This window comes from Pristis pectinata, chromosome 4, assembly GCF_009764475.1.
Source record: "Pristis pectinata isolate sPriPec2 chromosome 4, sPriPec2.1.pri, whole genome shotgun sequence".
Taxonomy (NCBI): Eukaryota; Metazoa; Chordata; class Chondrichthyes; order Rhinopristiformes; family Pristidae; genus Pristis; species Pristis pectinata.
The window spans coordinates 119,728,464-119,745,259 of NC_067408.1; the positions used below are offsets into that span (position 1 = coordinate 119,728,464).

At 46.5% G+C, this 16,796-nt stretch overlaps 1 protein-coding gene across 1 annotated transcript in view; it reads left to right on the forward strand.

Moving 5' to 3' along the window:
* The window catches only part of hsf2bp (heat shock transcription factor 2 binding protein), a 67,949-nt gene that overhangs the window by 9,715 nt on the left and 41,438 nt on the right, over window positions 1-16,796 (forward strand). The window contains exons 4-5 of the mRNA XM_052014502.1: window positions 6,624-6,718; window positions 13,777-13,926. Coding sequence (XP_051870462.1) covers window positions 6,624-6,718; window positions 13,777-13,926 — 245 coding nt within the window. The remainder of the gene's footprint in view (window positions 1-6,623; window positions 6,719-13,776; window positions 13,927-16,796) is intronic.

The window sequence follows — 16,796 nt, forward strand, 5'->3', positions numbered from 1 at the left end:
TCTGCAATGGCCCTCCTCAGCTCCCAGTTACATGTCTGTTCCAACACCAACCTATCTGTCCTCGGCCTTCTCCACTGCCACAGTGAGGTCAAACGCAAACTAGAAGAGCGCCTCATATTGCTCTTGGGTGGATTACAACCTATTGGCATGAACATTGGATTTTCTAATTCCAGGTAACCCACTCCCACCAGTCCACCCAGGTTCTCCCTCCCTTTGTTCACCTTTTCCATCCTCCCCCACCTCATTACCAAGACTCAGAGCTCTCCCCCGCCTGGTTCCGTCTGCCCATCATCCCTTCCTCGTCCGGTGACCACTCTGATCACTTTGCACTACAATGGACTTTGTTTTATTTTGTTCTAATTGTGTCCTTTCTGGTAAAAATTGTATATAATTTATGATTAATTTATCTTTTTCTTGTGAATGCTGCATATCTGATGCTATGTGCCTGTGATGCTGCTGCAAGTAAGTTTTTCATTGCACTTGTGCATATGACAATAAACTTGACTTTGACTTTGGTACCACCTATCACCTATCAGCCTTCATCTCACCCCTCTCCCTCCCCTCTCTATACTGGCTATCTTCCCTCTACACACTCAGTCCTGATGTAAGGTCTTGATCCAAAACATCGACCATCCTTCTCCCTCCACAGATGCTGTCGGCCTGCTTTCTTGCTGCGCTTTACTTATTGCTTCAGATTCCAGGATCTGCAGTCTCTTGTGTCTCTGAGTTTGGGAGTAGCCTCAGTGAGTTTCGGCATATTTGGGTCAAGGTTTTCCTATTTAAGGCTGAGAGCAGGACTAATTCTCTGGGGGTTGTGAATCTTTGGAATTACTACCCCAGGGAGTTGAGGAGGCTGAGTATATTCAAGGGTGAGATAGGTAGATTTTTGAATGACAGAAAAATCAAGGAATCTGGAGAAGCAGTGAGACCAACAATTAAATCAGTCGTGCTCTTATTGATTGGCAGAGCAGGCTAGAGAGCTGGTTATTTGAGGAAGTGACAAAGATGACTGATGGGGGTAGGGCAGTGGATACTGTCTACATGGACTTTAGTAAAGCTTTCAACAAAGTCCCTCATGGTAGGCTGATCCAGCAGGATCCACGGTGAGAAACAAAGGACTGCAGATGCTGGAATCGAGGTGAAAAACACGATGATCCTGGAGGAATTCAGCAGGCCAGGCAGCATCTGTGGATAAAAGCAGGTGGTCAATGTTTTGGGTCAGGACCCTTCTTCAGGACTGACGATAGGAAAAGGGGAAGCCCAATATATAGGAGGGAAAAGCAGAGCAGCGATAGGTGGACAAAAGAGGGGAGGTGGGGTGGGCACAGGGTGGTGATAGGTAGATGCAGTTAAGAGATAGTGATAGGCAGGTGTGGGGAGCGGGGGGGGAGAGCAGATCCACCGGTGGATAGTCAAAGTTCAGGGAAAAAAAGTTAAAAAGGGGGATAGAAAAAAGAGAGAGAGGCTAGGAAAGGGAAGAAAAGAAGAGGCATGGTTGGAGTGGGTGAAGGGGGTGTTGTGGGGATTACTTAAAGTGGGAGAATTCGATGTTCATGCTGTTAGGCTGCAAGGTGACTTGGCAGATTGCATTCAATACTGGCTTGGCCATGGAATACAGAGAGAAGTGGTGGAGGGGTGTTTCCTGGGACCTGGAACTCAACACCTCCCATTGCAACTGACCAATAGACCGCAATTAGTGAGGATAGGCAGCAACACCTCTGGCATGACTATTCTCAACACTGGTGCCCCACAAGGCTGTGTCCTCAGCCCTCTACTCCCTATACATTCATGACTGAGTGGCCAGATGCTGCTTTAACTCCATCTACAAGTTTGCAGATGATACCACCATAGTGGGCCTTATCTCAAATAATGATGAGTCGGAGTACAGGAAGGAGATAGAGAGCTTAGGGACATGGTGTCATGACAACAACATTTCCCTCAATGTCACCAAAACAAAAGAGCTGGTCATTGACTTCAAGAATGTGGGGCAGTGTACATGCACCTGTCTATATCAATGGTGCTGAGGTTGAGAGGGTTGAGAGCTTCAAGTTCCTGGGAGTGAACATCACCAACAGCCTGTCCTGGTCCAACCACATAGATACCACGGCCAAGAAAGCTCACCAGCGCCTCTACTTCCTTAGGAGGCTATGTCCACATCGGCCCTCACCAATTTTTATCGATGCACCATAGAAAGCATCCTATCCCAATGCATCATGTGGCAACTGCTCTGCCTGTGACCGTTAAAAACTGCAGAGAGTTGTGGATACAGCTCAACACATCACGGAAACCAGCCTCCCCTCCATGGACTCTGTCTTTACCTCTTGCTGCCTCGGTAAATCAGCCAGCATAATCAAAGACCCCTCCCACCCCGGACATACTCTCCTCCCCTCTCCTATCAGGCAGAAGATACAAAAGCCTGAAAGCATGTACCACCAGGTTCAAGGATAGCTTCTATCCCGCTGTTATCAGACTATTGAATGGTTCCCTAGTACGATAAGATGGACTCTTGATCTCACAATCTACCTCATTATGACCTTGCACCTTACTGTCTACCTGCACTGCACTTTCTCTGTAACTGTGACACTTTACTCTGCATTCTGTATTTTATCTTGTACTACCTTGATGCACTGTGTAATGAATTGATCCATATGAATGGTATGCAAGACAAGTTTTCATTGTACCTCAGTACAAGTGACAATAATAAACCAATTTCAATTCTCTGACTGGAGTCTGTGACCAGTGGTGTTCCACAAGGATTGGCGCTTGTGATATAAATTATGTGGATGAAGAGTTAGGTCGGCGGATTCGTAAGTTTGCAGACAACACAAAAATTGGCGGATTGTGGATAGTGATGAAGGTTGTCAAAGTATACAGTAGGATATAGATCAGTTGGGAATATGGGCAGAAAAATGACAGACGAAGTTTAATGTAAGTGTGAGGTGTTGCTCTTTGGGAGGTCAAATGTAGTAGGAAAGTGTACTGTAAACAGATGAACCCTTAGGAGCATTGATGTGTGGAGGGTTCTTGGAGTGCACATCGACATCTTGGAAACAAAAGTACATAGGGTGGTAAAGAAGATGTACAGCATGCTTGCCTTCATCGGTTGAGGTGTTGAATATAAGTGTCAGGAGGTAATAATGCAGCAATATAAAACTGGTTAGATCACATTTGGAGTATTGTGTGCAGTTCTGGTCAATGCTTTACAGGAAGGATATGGAGGCTTTGGAGAGGGTGCAGAAGAGATTCACCAGGATGAGAGAATATTAGCTATAAGGAGAGATTGGACACACTTGGATTGTTCTCCCTGAAGATTCAGAGGCTGAGGGGAGACTTGATAGGCATAGAGTCTTTTCCCCAGGGTGGAAGTGTCAAATACTAGAGGGCACAGCTTTAAGATGTGATGGGGAAAGTTTAAAGGAGATTTATAAGGCACGGAGTGGTAGGTGCCTGGAACGCTGCCAGGGGCAGTAGTGGAAGCAGATACAATAGTGATGTTTAAGAGGCATTTAGAAAGTCATGTGAACAGGCAGGGAATGGAGGGATATAGACCATGTGTAGGCAGATAGGATTAGTTTGGATTGGCATCATGGTCTGCACAGACATGGTGGGCTGAAGGGCCTGTACCTGTGCTGTACCATTCTATGTTCTAAGCTCCTGTTTTTAATGTTCCTATTTACCTTCCTGTTTCCAATGTACTTTAGTTAAATCTCATCACCTTGGTCAAATTTACATTCTCTCAATTGATTATATTGCATCTTTGCTCTTTTCCAGAATCATGCTTAATCTAACTAAGTTATGACCACTGTCACCAGATAATGCACTCACACTGATACTCCTTCTACACGCCTAGATCCAACATAAAAATGTTATTATAGAGTCACAGAGCAGTACAGCACAGATACAGGCCCTTCGGCCCAACAATTCCATGTTGACCACGGTGCCCACCCAGCTAGTCCCAATTTCCTGCATTCATCCCATATCCCTCCAAGCCCCGGCCCTCCGTGTACCTATCCAAGTGCTTCTTAAATGACACTACTGTACCTGCCTCAGCAGCTCGTTCCGTACACTCACCACCCTCTGCGTGAAGAAGTTGCCCCTCAGGTCCCTTCTAAATCTTTCCACTCTCACCCTAACTCTGTGTCCCCTAGTTTTAGACTCCCCCACCTAGGTCAAAAGACTATTACTGTCCACCTCATCTATGCCTCTCATAATTTTAAACATTTCTATAAAGTCGCCGTTCATTCTCCTACATTATTGAAATGCTTGATTTCTTGATGAGTTTTTATTTATTGATGAACAAAGGTGCATGTCAAGAACTCTGTGCCTTCTGTTCATTTTCTCACAATATTACCATCTGTAGGTTCTCCCTCAATCTGGACATCATTCTGACATGGAAATATACTCTAGTCCATTGTCACTGGGTCTAAATCCTGGAACTCCCTACATCTTATCTGAAGGACTGGTTCAAGAAGGTGGCTCACCGCCACCTTTTCAAGGGCAACCAATGCTGGCCTTGCCGATGAAACCCTCCGGTGTCAGAAAATGAGTAAATTATTAAAAATATTAGTGTTGTTAAAATCCCTATATTTTGCTGCCATATTTTTATTCTCATCAGATATTTGTGATCCAGTAACAGAAAATCTTGAAGAGAATAGTAGAATTAGGCAGTAACATGGATTCAACAGAGATTGGGTAACGTTGATATTCAAAGGGACCCAGATGGTCTTGTGTACAATTCCCAACACTGAAAACTAATATGCACCTCCCATGCTCCACCTTCCTCTCCCATCAAATTCCATCATCTTCAGCCCTTCGTCACTCCCACCTATCACCTCCCAGATTCCTGCACCATTCCCACTCTCCTCTCCCCCATTTGCTATCACCCCACAGGATCTACCTATCACTTTTCAGCTCTTATTCCAGCCCTTCCGTCTATCTTTTCATACTGGCTTCTATCTTTCAGTCTAGATGAAGGGTCTCAACCCAAAATGTAAACTGTCCATTTTCCTCCATTGAGTCAGAATCAGGTTTATTATCACTGACTTATATGATGAGAAACTTGTTTTGTGGTAGCAGTACAGTGCAAAGACATAAAATTACTATAAATTACAAAAATAAATAAATAGTGCAAAAAAGGAATTAAAAAGTAGTGTTTATGAGTTCATGGATCGTTCAGAAATCTGATGGCGGAGGGGAAGAAGCTGTTCCTGAATCGTTCAGTGTGGATCTTCATGCTCCTGTATCTCCTCCCTGATGGTAGTTACGAGAAGAGGGCATGTCCCGGATAGTGAGGGTCCTTAGTGATGGATGCCACCCTCTTGAGGCATTGCCTCTTGAAGATGTCCTGGATGGCGGGGAGGGTTGTGCCTGTGATGGAGCTGGCTGAGTCTACAACCCTCTGCAGCCTCTTGTGACCCTGTGCATCTGCAGTCTCTCGTGTCTCCAACTTACTAATCATCCCTCATATATTCATATCCAAATCATTAATATTTATAACAAACAGCAAGGGTACAAGAACCAATCTTCCAATCACCAACTCTCTTCTGCCTCTCATCACCAAACCAATTTTGGACCTAGTTTCCCACCTCGTTTCTTGACAAAGGCCTTACTGCCCATGTAGACTGTATCAATCACACTGCTCTCCTCGATATATTTTGTTAACTTGAAAAATGCAATCAAATGGGTCAGACAGGATCTCCCCCCATTAAATCCATGCTGACCATCTTTGATTAATCCAAGTATAGATTAATCCTGTCCATCAGAATTTTTTCCAATAACTTCCAAACCACTGACATTGGCCTCAGAGGCATGTAATACCTGACTCTGCACTCCTCGAATAAAGGTAATGCATTTGCTAGTGAAGATTTAAAAATCTCTCGGAGTCACAGAACCATACAGCATGGAAACAAGACATTTGGGCTACTGCATCCACGCCAGCCGGTGGATAGCTCTCTGAATTAATCCCATCTTCCAGCACTTGGCCTGTAGTCTTCCATGCCTAGGCAACTTAGATGCTCATCTGTCTCTTCTTAAATGCTAACAGAAGAGATGGCAGATGCTGGAATCTGGAGCAACACACAATCTGCTGGAGGAACTCAGCAGGTCGAGCAGCATCTGGAAGGCGAAAGGAATTGTTGATGTTTTGGGTTGAAAACCTTGCACCAGTTCAGATTGTTTGTTGCTTCTTAAATGCTGTCAGTGTCTCTGCTTCAACCACTCTCTCAGGCAGTGCCCCAGCCACCTCCCTGTTGAAGCTTGGATACATCTCAGCCTGCCTTGGGACTAGACAGGATCTAGGTTTAATTTCTAATCTGAAAGGCAACGATAAAGGCAAGGAGGTGGGGCCAAGAGGGGTGATGGGGATAACAGAGAACAGAGTTTGAGGCTGATGTGCCTCAAGGAACTAATTAAAAAAAAACAGTTTGACAGTGTCCCTTTGAGTATCAGTGACATAAGGTCCTGACACTACCCTGATTTTGGCAAAGCCCCTGTTAGGGACAATCCCGTCGTTTACAGCCTGTCTGGTCATCCTGTACTACATCCAGCTTTGGTGCATCTTTAAGCGGTGTTGGAATTGGGATTGCTCTTTACACGTACTCTGTTTCTGCATTACAGCTCTGGAGAAAGAGAACAGGAGAGTGAACAGCTGCGACTGGACTGCAATCATTTTAAGGCAAGGCTGAAAAATGCTCAGGAAGACTGTCAAAAGGAACGAGAGGTAAGACATTAAGCAAGAGCTCTCCCGCCTCTCCCCTTACCTGGGATGTGAATTCCCCCTGTCCCCTTATCTGGAGTGTGGATATTTAGCTATCATGTGCCTGAGTTTGATGGTGCCACATTGCTTCATGGTTGGAAGCAGAGGTGCCATATTGCTTCATGGTTGGAAGCAGGTGCCTGAGCCTCTCTGTGGCAGGTGGAGCACGCACTCTCACTGGGACTGATGGAGTGTTACCACCATACTTGTGAAGCCAGAGGAAGAAGTGCCATGAAATATGCCTCAGACAGACCACAGGGGTTTGTATAGGAAAGGGCAGGTCAGTGGAACCTTCTACGACCACAGGTTGTCCGAGCCCTTTGCAGCTTGAAATACCCCCTCCCTTACCTGGAGTGTGAATTCCCCCTTTGCTGCTTGCAGATGAAGGAATTTATGGTCACTGTTGAACACAAAGAAAGCAGCAGCCAACTTGCATCAGCAAAGTAATAATGACCATTTTGTCTATTCATGTTGGTTGAGGCATAAATAGTGGCCTGGACCCTGGGAAGGAGACCCCTACTTCTCAGACAGGGATGTGGATTTTATGTTAAACTAGGGGGATCTCTGTTTAACATCCAATTTGAGCGATGCTCTGCTGACAGTGCAGCACTCCCTGTGTACGCTCCCTCCAAAAGTACCAGTTATGGTTGAGTGGTGGTAATGCGATAGGACTTGTAATCCAAGAGGCTTCGATCAGTAATCTGGATGCCTGTTAAATTTCTACCAGAACAATTTGTGAGTTTGGATTCAGCTAATTAAATAAATCTGGAATAAAACAGCAGTGTTTGCAATAGAGATGGAACATACTGTAGAACATTACAGCACAGTACAAGCCCTTCGGTCCACAATGTTGTGCCGACATTTTACCCTGCTCTAAGATCTACCTAACCCTTCCCTCCCACATAGCTCCCTATTTCTCTATCATTCATGTGGCTATCTAAGAGTCTCTTAAATGTCCCTAATGTATCTGGCCCCACAACCTCTGCTGGCAGTGTGTTCCACGCACCCACCACTCTCTGTAAAAAACCTACCCCTGACATCCCCCTGATATCTTTCTCCAATCACCTTAAAAGTATGACCCCTCATGTTATCCATTGTTGCCCTGGGAAAAAGTCTCTGACTGTCCACTTGATCTATGCCTCTTATCATCTTGTGCATCTCTATCAAGTCTCCTCTCATCCTCCTTCTCTCCAAAGAGAAAAGCCCTAGCTCACACAACCCATCCTCGTAAGACATGCTTTCCAATCCAGGCAGCATCCTGGTAACTCTCCTCTGCACCCTCTCTAAAGCTTCCAGATCCTTCCTATGATGAGGTGACCAGAACTGAACACAATACTCCAAGTATGGTCTGACCAGAGTTCTATAGAGCTGCAACATCACCTGGTGGCTCTTGAACTCAGTACCCTGACTAATGAAGGCCAACAGACCATACGCCTTCTTAACAATCCTATCAACCTGCACGGCGACCTTGAGGGATTTATGGATGTGGACCCCAAGATCCCTCTGTTCCTCCACACTGCTGAGAGAGTCCTGTTGAAACTAGTGGGATTATAGGAAAAATCCAAGTCCTTGCTTTATGTCCTTGAGGGAAATAAACCCATCACCTTCCCCAAGCAGTGTGGTTGACTCTTAGTTCACTCTGAAGTGGCCCAACAAGACACTCCATCTAAATAAAGTCACTGGGACAGATTTATTGATAATAAAAATCAAACTGGTCATTGGATTTAGCCATGATGAAGGCACACCCAGCCCAGGCTAACTTATAGAACATAGAAAAACTACAGCACAATTCAGGTCCTTCGGCCCACAAAGCTGTGCCGAACATGTCCCTACCCTAGAAATTACTAGGCTTACCCAGAGCCCTCTATTTTATTCAGCTCCATATACCTATCTAACAGTCTCTTGAAAGACCCTATCGTATCCGCCTCCACCACCGTTTCTGGCAGCCCATTCCACGCACCCATCACTCTCTGAGTAAAAAACTTACCCCTGACATCTCCTCTATATCTACTCCCCTGCACCTTAAACCTATGTCCTCTTGTGGCCACCAATGCAGCCCTGGGGAAAAGCCTCTGACTATCTACCCTATCAATATCTCTCATCATCTTATACACCTCTATCAGGTCCCCCCTCATTCTTCGTCTCTCCAAGGAGAAAAGGCCGAGTTCCCTCAACCTGCTTTCATGAGGCATGCTCTGCATTCCAGGCAGGGTTTTTGTAAATCTCCTCTGCACCCTCTCTATGGCTTCCACATCTTTCCTGTAGTGAGGCGACCAGAACTGAGCACAATACTCCAAGTGGGGTCTGACCAGGGACCTATATAGCTGCAACAATACCTCTCGGCTCCTAAATTCAATTCTTCGATTGATGAAGGACAATACACCATATGCCTTCTTAACCACAGAGTCCACCTGCACAGCCGCTTTGAGCGTCCTATGGACTCGGACCCCAAGATCCCTCTGATCCTCCACACTGCCAAGAGTCCTACCATTAATACTACATTCCGCCAGCATATTTGACCTACCAAATGAACCACTTCACCCTTATCTGGGTTGAACTGCATCTGCCACTTCTCAGCCCCAACTCTGCATCCTATCTATGTCCCCTGTAACCTCTGACAGCCCTCCAAACTATCCACAACACCCCCAACCTTTGTGTCATCCGCAAACTTACTAACCCACCCCTCCACTTCCTCATCCAGGTCATTTATAAAAATCACAAATAGTAAGGGTCCCAGTACAGATCCCTGAGGTACACCACTGGTCACCGACCTCCACTCAGAATACAACCCTTCAACAACCACTCTTTGCCTTCTGTGGGCCAGCCAGTTCTGGATCCACACTCCAATGTCCCCTTGGATCCTATGTCTCCTCACCTTCTCCATAAGCCTCGCATGGGGTACCTTAGAGATTTGGGAGAAATCTTAGACCTTAGAGAGAAACCGAGATTTCTTCCCAGTAACATCGGGGAATTGGGCAAAAATTGCAGAGGAGTCCCTTTGACATGAAGAATCAACAGTTATGGCACACAAAGAACGGGCTGACAATCCCACCTTCCAGCTCCTGTCTGCTTCCTGCACGTTACAGAAAGTGAAGATGTAAAGCTGTTGGGTTAATCGGCCACTGTAAGCTGGCCTGGTGTGTCGGTGAGTGATAGAATCTGAGTGTGGTGGGGCAGGGTATTGATGGGAATGGGAGAGAATAGGTAACTGGGAGAATCGGGGGGGGATAGGATTGCTCTGTGAGTCAGCATAGAGCTGATGGGCCAGAATGCCCCCTCCCAAAATAATAGAGCAGCTCACGGACTCTGGAGCTAGTGTTGCTGCCTCAGAGACTTTGGGTGCTGCCTATGTGGAGTTTGTATGTTCTCCTTGTGACCACATGGGTTTCCCCCCCTTGTGCCAAACACATGCTGGTTGATAGGTTAATTCCTAATGTGGATGAGTGGTGGAGAATCGGGGGATTAATGAGAAGTAAGAAGGAACAATGGTATTAGAGTAGGATTAGGTAAATGGGTCAGTGTGGATGCACAGGATCTGTTTCTGTGCTGTATAATTTGGACTAACTTTTTTTATGCAGTGAGAATTTCTAGATCTAAATCCTTTCAGAGGCAACCATCATCTCTGTGAGAAAATATCTCTTCTCTCTCTTCCAATGAATAATTTAAATTGATTCAGCTTTGTTATTAATGTACAACATAGAACAGCACAGGAACAGGCCCTTCAGCCCACAATGTTTGTGCAGACCATGATGCTAATTTAAACTAATCCTATCTGCCTGCACATGGTCCATACCCCCCCACTCCCTGCCTATTGATGTGTCTGTCTAAATGCTTCTTGAATGGTGCTATCATATCTGCTTCCACCACCTCCCCTGGCAGCATTCCAGGCACCCACCGCTCTCTATGTAAAAAAAACCTGCCTTGTAAATCCCCTTTAAACTTTCCCCCACTCACCTTAAAGCTATACCCTCTAGTATTTGACATTTCCACCCTGGGAAAAAGACACTGTGGCTGTCCTGATTTTATATATTTCCATCAAGTCACCTCTCGGTCTCCGATGCTTCAGAGAAAACAATCCAAGTTTGTCCAACCTCTCTATAACTAATACTCTCTAATCCAGGCAACATCCTGGTTAACCTCTTTTGTACTCTCTCCAAAGCCTCCACATCCTTCCTGTAATGGGGCGACCAGAACTGCACACAGTATGTGGCTGAATCAAAGCTGCAACATGACTTACCAGCTTTTACACAGGTCACCCCTGCGTTACAGGGGGTGGGTACACAGGCCACCCCTGCATTACAGGGGGCGGGTTGCATTCCTAGAAAACTATCTTGATTTTCTGTAATACGAAGCCGCATCGAGAAATGCAAGTGATAAAATATTAATTTTGTGTTTATTCCTCATTGTTTAATAGAAATATATTATAAAGAAATATTTCATGTGTGGGATGTGGACTTTGTTGGCCAGCATTTATTTCCCATCCCTATTGCTCTTAAGAATTAAGTGGTGAGCCAGTTTCTTGAATCTTTGCAGTCCTACTGGTAATGGTAGTGTCATGGTGCTATTGCATTGGGAGTTCTTGGATGTCCTGTGACAATGAAGGAACAGAGGTGTATTTACATGTCAGGAGGTTTGTGAAGAGGGTAGGGTGTGGTACTCCCATATGCCTGCAACCCTTGGTGGTAGAGATTGTGTGTTTGGAAGAGCTTTTGGAGTTGTCTTGGTGAGTAAGTGCAGTACAACTGCAGCCACAGCACGCTGATGATAGGAGTCAAGGTTTAGGGTGGTGGATGGCATGCCCTGTTGTTGAGAACTTTATTAGGCCCATTTCTGAATCAGTAAGGAATCATCTTTCAGTCTGCAGTTACATTCTGGCCACACTGGGAAAAGGCAGCAGATTTCCTTCCCTGATGGAGATTTATTAACCACCATACCCTAAACTGCACATTGGAGGTAGGTGCTGTTTGATTGCACAGTCAGTGATGCCTTCCATCATTCTGCCGAATCCTCAACTAAGTTAATGATTAAAGTTTTCCCTTAACAAAAATCTACCTGTAATTATCTGAGCATGAAAATGGCTTTCTGGATGATGTAAATCAGTGCCCTTGTTAGCACCCACCGAATATTCCTCAATGCTTATTCCAATGCAAAGGATATTACACTGCAATTCACCTACCACCGAAACAGGTCAACCACCATCTCCCTGGCCCTCCACTCATCTCTGGAGCATCTGGACAGTAAAGGCACCAACATTAGACTATTGTTTATTGATTCCAGCTCCACCTTCAGTACCATAATTCCAAGCAAACTCATCACCAAACTCCGGGACCTGGGATTCAACACCTCCCTCTGTAACTGGTTCCTTGACTTCCTGACCAACAGCCCGCAATCAGTGAGGATAGGCAGCAACACCTCTGCCATGATTATCCTCAACACTGGTGCCCCACAAGGCTGCGTCCTCAGCTCCCTACTGTACTTCCTATACACCCACGACTACATGGCCAGATTCTGATTTAACTCCATCTATAAGTTTGCAGTGTAGTGGGCCAAATCTCAAATAATGAGTGGGAGAACAGGAGGGAGATAAAGAGCTTAGTGACATGGTGTCATGACAACAACTTTTCCCTCAATGTCAGCAAAACAAAAGAGTTGGTCATTGACTTCAGGAACGGGGGTGGTACACATGCTTCTATCAACCTCAAAGGTGCTGAGGTCAAGAGGATTGAGAGCTTCAAGTTCCTAGGAGTGAACATCACCAATAGCCTGTCCTGGTTCAACCGCGTAGACGTCACAGCCAAGAAAGCTCACCAGCGTCTCTACTTCCTCAGCAGGCTAAAGAAATTTGGCATGTCCCAGTTGACCCTCACCAATTTTTATTGATGCACCATAGAAACATCCTATCTGGATGCATCACAGCTTGGTATGGCAATTGCTCTGCCCGTGACTGCAAGAAGCTGCAGAGAGTTGAGGACACAGATCAGCACATCACGGAAACCAGCCTCTCCTCCATGGACTCTGTCTATAATTCTCACTGCCTCGGTGAAGCAGTCAGCATAATCAGAGACCCCACCCACCCAGACATTCTCTCTTCTCCCCTCTCCCATCAGGCAGAAGATACAAAAGCCTGAAAGCACGTACCACCAGGCTCAAGGACAGCTTCTATCCACTGTTATAAGATGATTGAAAGGTCCCTAGTACAATAAGATGGACTCTTGACCTCACAATATACCTTGTTACGGCCTTGCACCTTATTGTCTACCTGTACTGCACTTGAACAGGTTAGGACTTTATTCCTTGGAGCGTAGAAGAATGAGGGGAGATTTGATAGAGGTTTACAAAATTATGAAGGGCATAGACAGAGTAAATGCGAGCAGGCTCTTTCCACCTAGATTAGGAGAAATAAGTACGAGAGGACATGGCTTTAGGGTGAAAGGGGAAAGGTTTAGGGGAAACATCAGGGACAACTTCCTCCCTCAGAGATTGGTGGGAATATGGAACGAGCTGCCGTCTGATGCAGTAAATACTGGCTCACTCTTAAGTTTTGAGAATAAATTGGACAGATACATGGACGGGAGAGGTCTGGAGGGTAATGGACTGGGTGCAGGTAAATGTCAAGTGGAATAAAATTTTGGCACAGACTAGAAGGTCGAATGGCCTGTTTCTGTGCTTTAGTGTTCTATGGTTCCCTTTAACTATAACACTTTACTCTGCATTCTGTTGTTTTCCCTTGTACTACCTCAATGCACTGATGAAATGATTTGTGTGGATGTCATGCAAAACTAAGTTTGTCACTGTACCTCGGTACAAGTGATGATAATGAACCAATATTGTTTGGTTGACTGTTACGTGTTTTGCAGCACCACAGGTCAGTTATCCGTCTGTAGGTAACTTGGTGATTATAAATCAAGGGTCACTGGTGGAGCGGAAAATAACCAGCAACAGATGGAGTAGCCAAAGCCTGTATATCTCTTCCAGTTTGTTATTTCCCACTGAAACAGCTTTCCATATTTTTGCTTCTGAAGGAAAAATTGGCATTGAGGGTCCAGTTGAACGAAGCAAGGCAGCAACTGCTGCAGCAAGCAGAGTACTGCACTGAAATGGGTGCTGCAGTCTGCACACTGCTCTGGAGCGTGTCCAGCAACGAGGAGTCGGTTCAATTTATCCTTGGAGGCGTAAGTTGCATTGAACTTTATACTCACTCCCTGTGGCTGAGGGTCACCTGGTGTTTGAGTGACATTTGCTATTTTTAATGACGTGATTAAATCGGGTCCTCGTTTTAAATCTAGGGTTGAGGTGCATCCTAACCTTTGGCCAAACTTGGCTACATAGGGTTTAGAAAGATGCAGTCATAAGAGACTGCAGATGCTAGAATCTGGCGCAACACACAGAAAGCTGGAGGAACTCAATGGATCAGGCATCATCTGTGTAGGGAAATGGACAGTCGATGTTTCAGGTCGAATCCCTTCAATCTGGACCTGATGCAGGGTCTCCACCTGAAACATCAACAGTTCCTCTTACCCAGGCATGCTGCTTGACTCACTGAGTTCCTCGAGCAGAGTCTTTGTTGATAGGTGTAGACACCTCTTCAGCTGCTTTAGATGCGGGTTTCGTATTATATTTTTCTCTGCCTCTATATCTGGAATTGCCTTCTGAGATCCATGTGAAGTGGGAATAGGAACGGACTACTCAGCCTCTCGAGCCTGCGCCAGCATTCAGTGGGATCTTGGCTAATGTTAGAAATTCACCCCTGTGTGTGAGAAATTTACCTCCCCGTGTGTGAGAAATTCACCCCCCCGTTGTGTGAGAAATTCACCCCCCCGTGTGTGAGAAATTCACCCCCCCCCGTGTGTGAGAAATTCACCTCCCCGTGTGTGAGAAATTCACTTCCCCATGTGTGAGAAATTCACCCCGTGTGTGAGAAATTCACCTCCCCGTGTGTGAGAAATTCAGCCCCCATGTGTGAGAAATTCACCCCCGTGTGAGAAATTCAGCCCCCATGTGTGGGAAGTTCACCCCCCCTTGTGTGAGAAATTCACCTCCCAGTGTGTGAGAAAATCCCCTGTGTGTGAGAAGTTCACCTCCTGTGTGTGAGAAACTCACCTCCTGTGTGTGAGAAATTCACCCCCGTGTGTGAGAAATTCACTTCCTGTGTGTAAGAAATTCACCTCCGTGTGTGAGAAATTCTCCCCGTGTGTGAGAAATTCACCTCCCCATGTACGAGAAATTCACTCTCCCATGTCGTGAGCAATCTATCTCCTCCTGTGTGAAAGTTCACCCCCTTCCGTGTATGAGAAATTCACCTTCCTGTGTGAGAAATTCCACACACATACCTCCAAATTTTGTTACACTGTCAATAGAGAAGAGTTTTTCTCATTATTTAGCACAGATGATTGTATTAAACTGGCACTGAGTATTGTTAACAAGACTGAGTAACTGTGGCCAGCAGGCTTTGTATCTTCAAACTACTTAATGTATTCCCCTGATGTGCCTGGTAGTGAGATGTTCTTTCATGACAGAACTGTGCTAATTAGACAGCATTTTTTTGGATTTTTGATTTTAACCATTAACCTGGGCCTTGCCTAAGTTTTCCACAATATTAACACCATTCACCTGAAATAACAGAAAATCAAGGAATTCTTAGCAGGCCAGGCAGCATCTGCATAGAGAGAAGCAGCTTTCACATTTCAAAGTGATGACCTTTCATTAGAACCCATCAACTTCTTTGCAGCAGCAATGTCTGGCCTGATATTTTGTTGGTAAGTGAAGGAAAGAAAGGATTTGAAAACAAGCAAAACTCAAGACCTTTCATCTGGGCACCCCTCTAAGTGCCTTCTGGTCCAGATGGAGAATCTCAACTGGAAATGTTGACTGTGTGGCGACTCACCCTTTAGTCGGTCGAACCGTCTCGGCAGTCGGGTCGAGCGGCGTCGGAGCGACGAGGCCCAAGATGGCGGCGGGCCTCGTCTTTCCCGAGCGATGGGGAGAACCCGCGCGCGGGAAAGTCTTGATGACGTAGTGCTTACGTCATTGCCAGTTGGATTGGGTGGGAACAGTCTCCCTTAAAGGGCCCGCGCAAGGCGGGAAAATAAACCAGTTCTTGTTCGACAATCCTCCGACTAGCGTCTTGTTTTATTTCGCGGTAGCAACCGCTACATTGGTGACCCCGACGGTCCAAATGGATTTTGGACCCGCGCAATGGCCGGCAGCGCAGCAGCCAACGCAGTGGCCCTCAAGCTGCCCACCTTTTGGACACTTCGGCCCAGCGTCTGGTTTGACCAGGCCGAAGCGCAATTCCACCTTCGGCAGATCACCTCCGACTCCACGAAGTACTACCATGTGGTTAGCTCTCTGGACCAAGAGACAGCTGCCCAGGTTGGAGACTTCATCCAGTCGCCTCCGGAGGAAGATAAGTACCCTGCTTTCAAAGACCTTTTGATTCGGACCTTCGGCCTCTCCCGTTGTGAGCGTGCCGCCCGCCTGCTTCATCTGGACGGCCTGGGAGACAGATCCCCATCCGCCCTAATGAATGAGATGCTGGCATTGGCCGAGGGACACAAGCCATGCCTGATGTTCGAACAGGCCTTCCTCGAACAGCTCCCCGATGATATCCACCTGTTGTTAGCTGACACCGACTTCAGCAACCCCCGTGAGGTGGCCGCCCGGGCAGATGTCCTGTGGAGGGCCAAGCGCGAGCGGTTCGTCCGTCAGTCAAATCACCAGGCCGCGAGCCCAACACCTGCCTCGCCCAGTCCCAGCAACTGAGCAACCACACCCCAGGAATGCAAACGACAACACGGGTGACCAGCTGTGCTTCTACCATCAGAGGTGGGGTGCGGAGGCCCGTCGATGCCGCCCACCCTGCAAGTTTCAGGGAAACGCCAGGGCCAGCCGCCGCTGATGGCTACGGTGGCTGGCCACCGACAGAGCCTCCTATTCGTTCAGGACAAGAAATCTGGACGGCGTTTCCTCGTTGATACTGGAGCGGAGGTCAGTATTTTGCCCCCGACCGCCGCGACACTCGTAACAGGCCACCCGGTCCTCT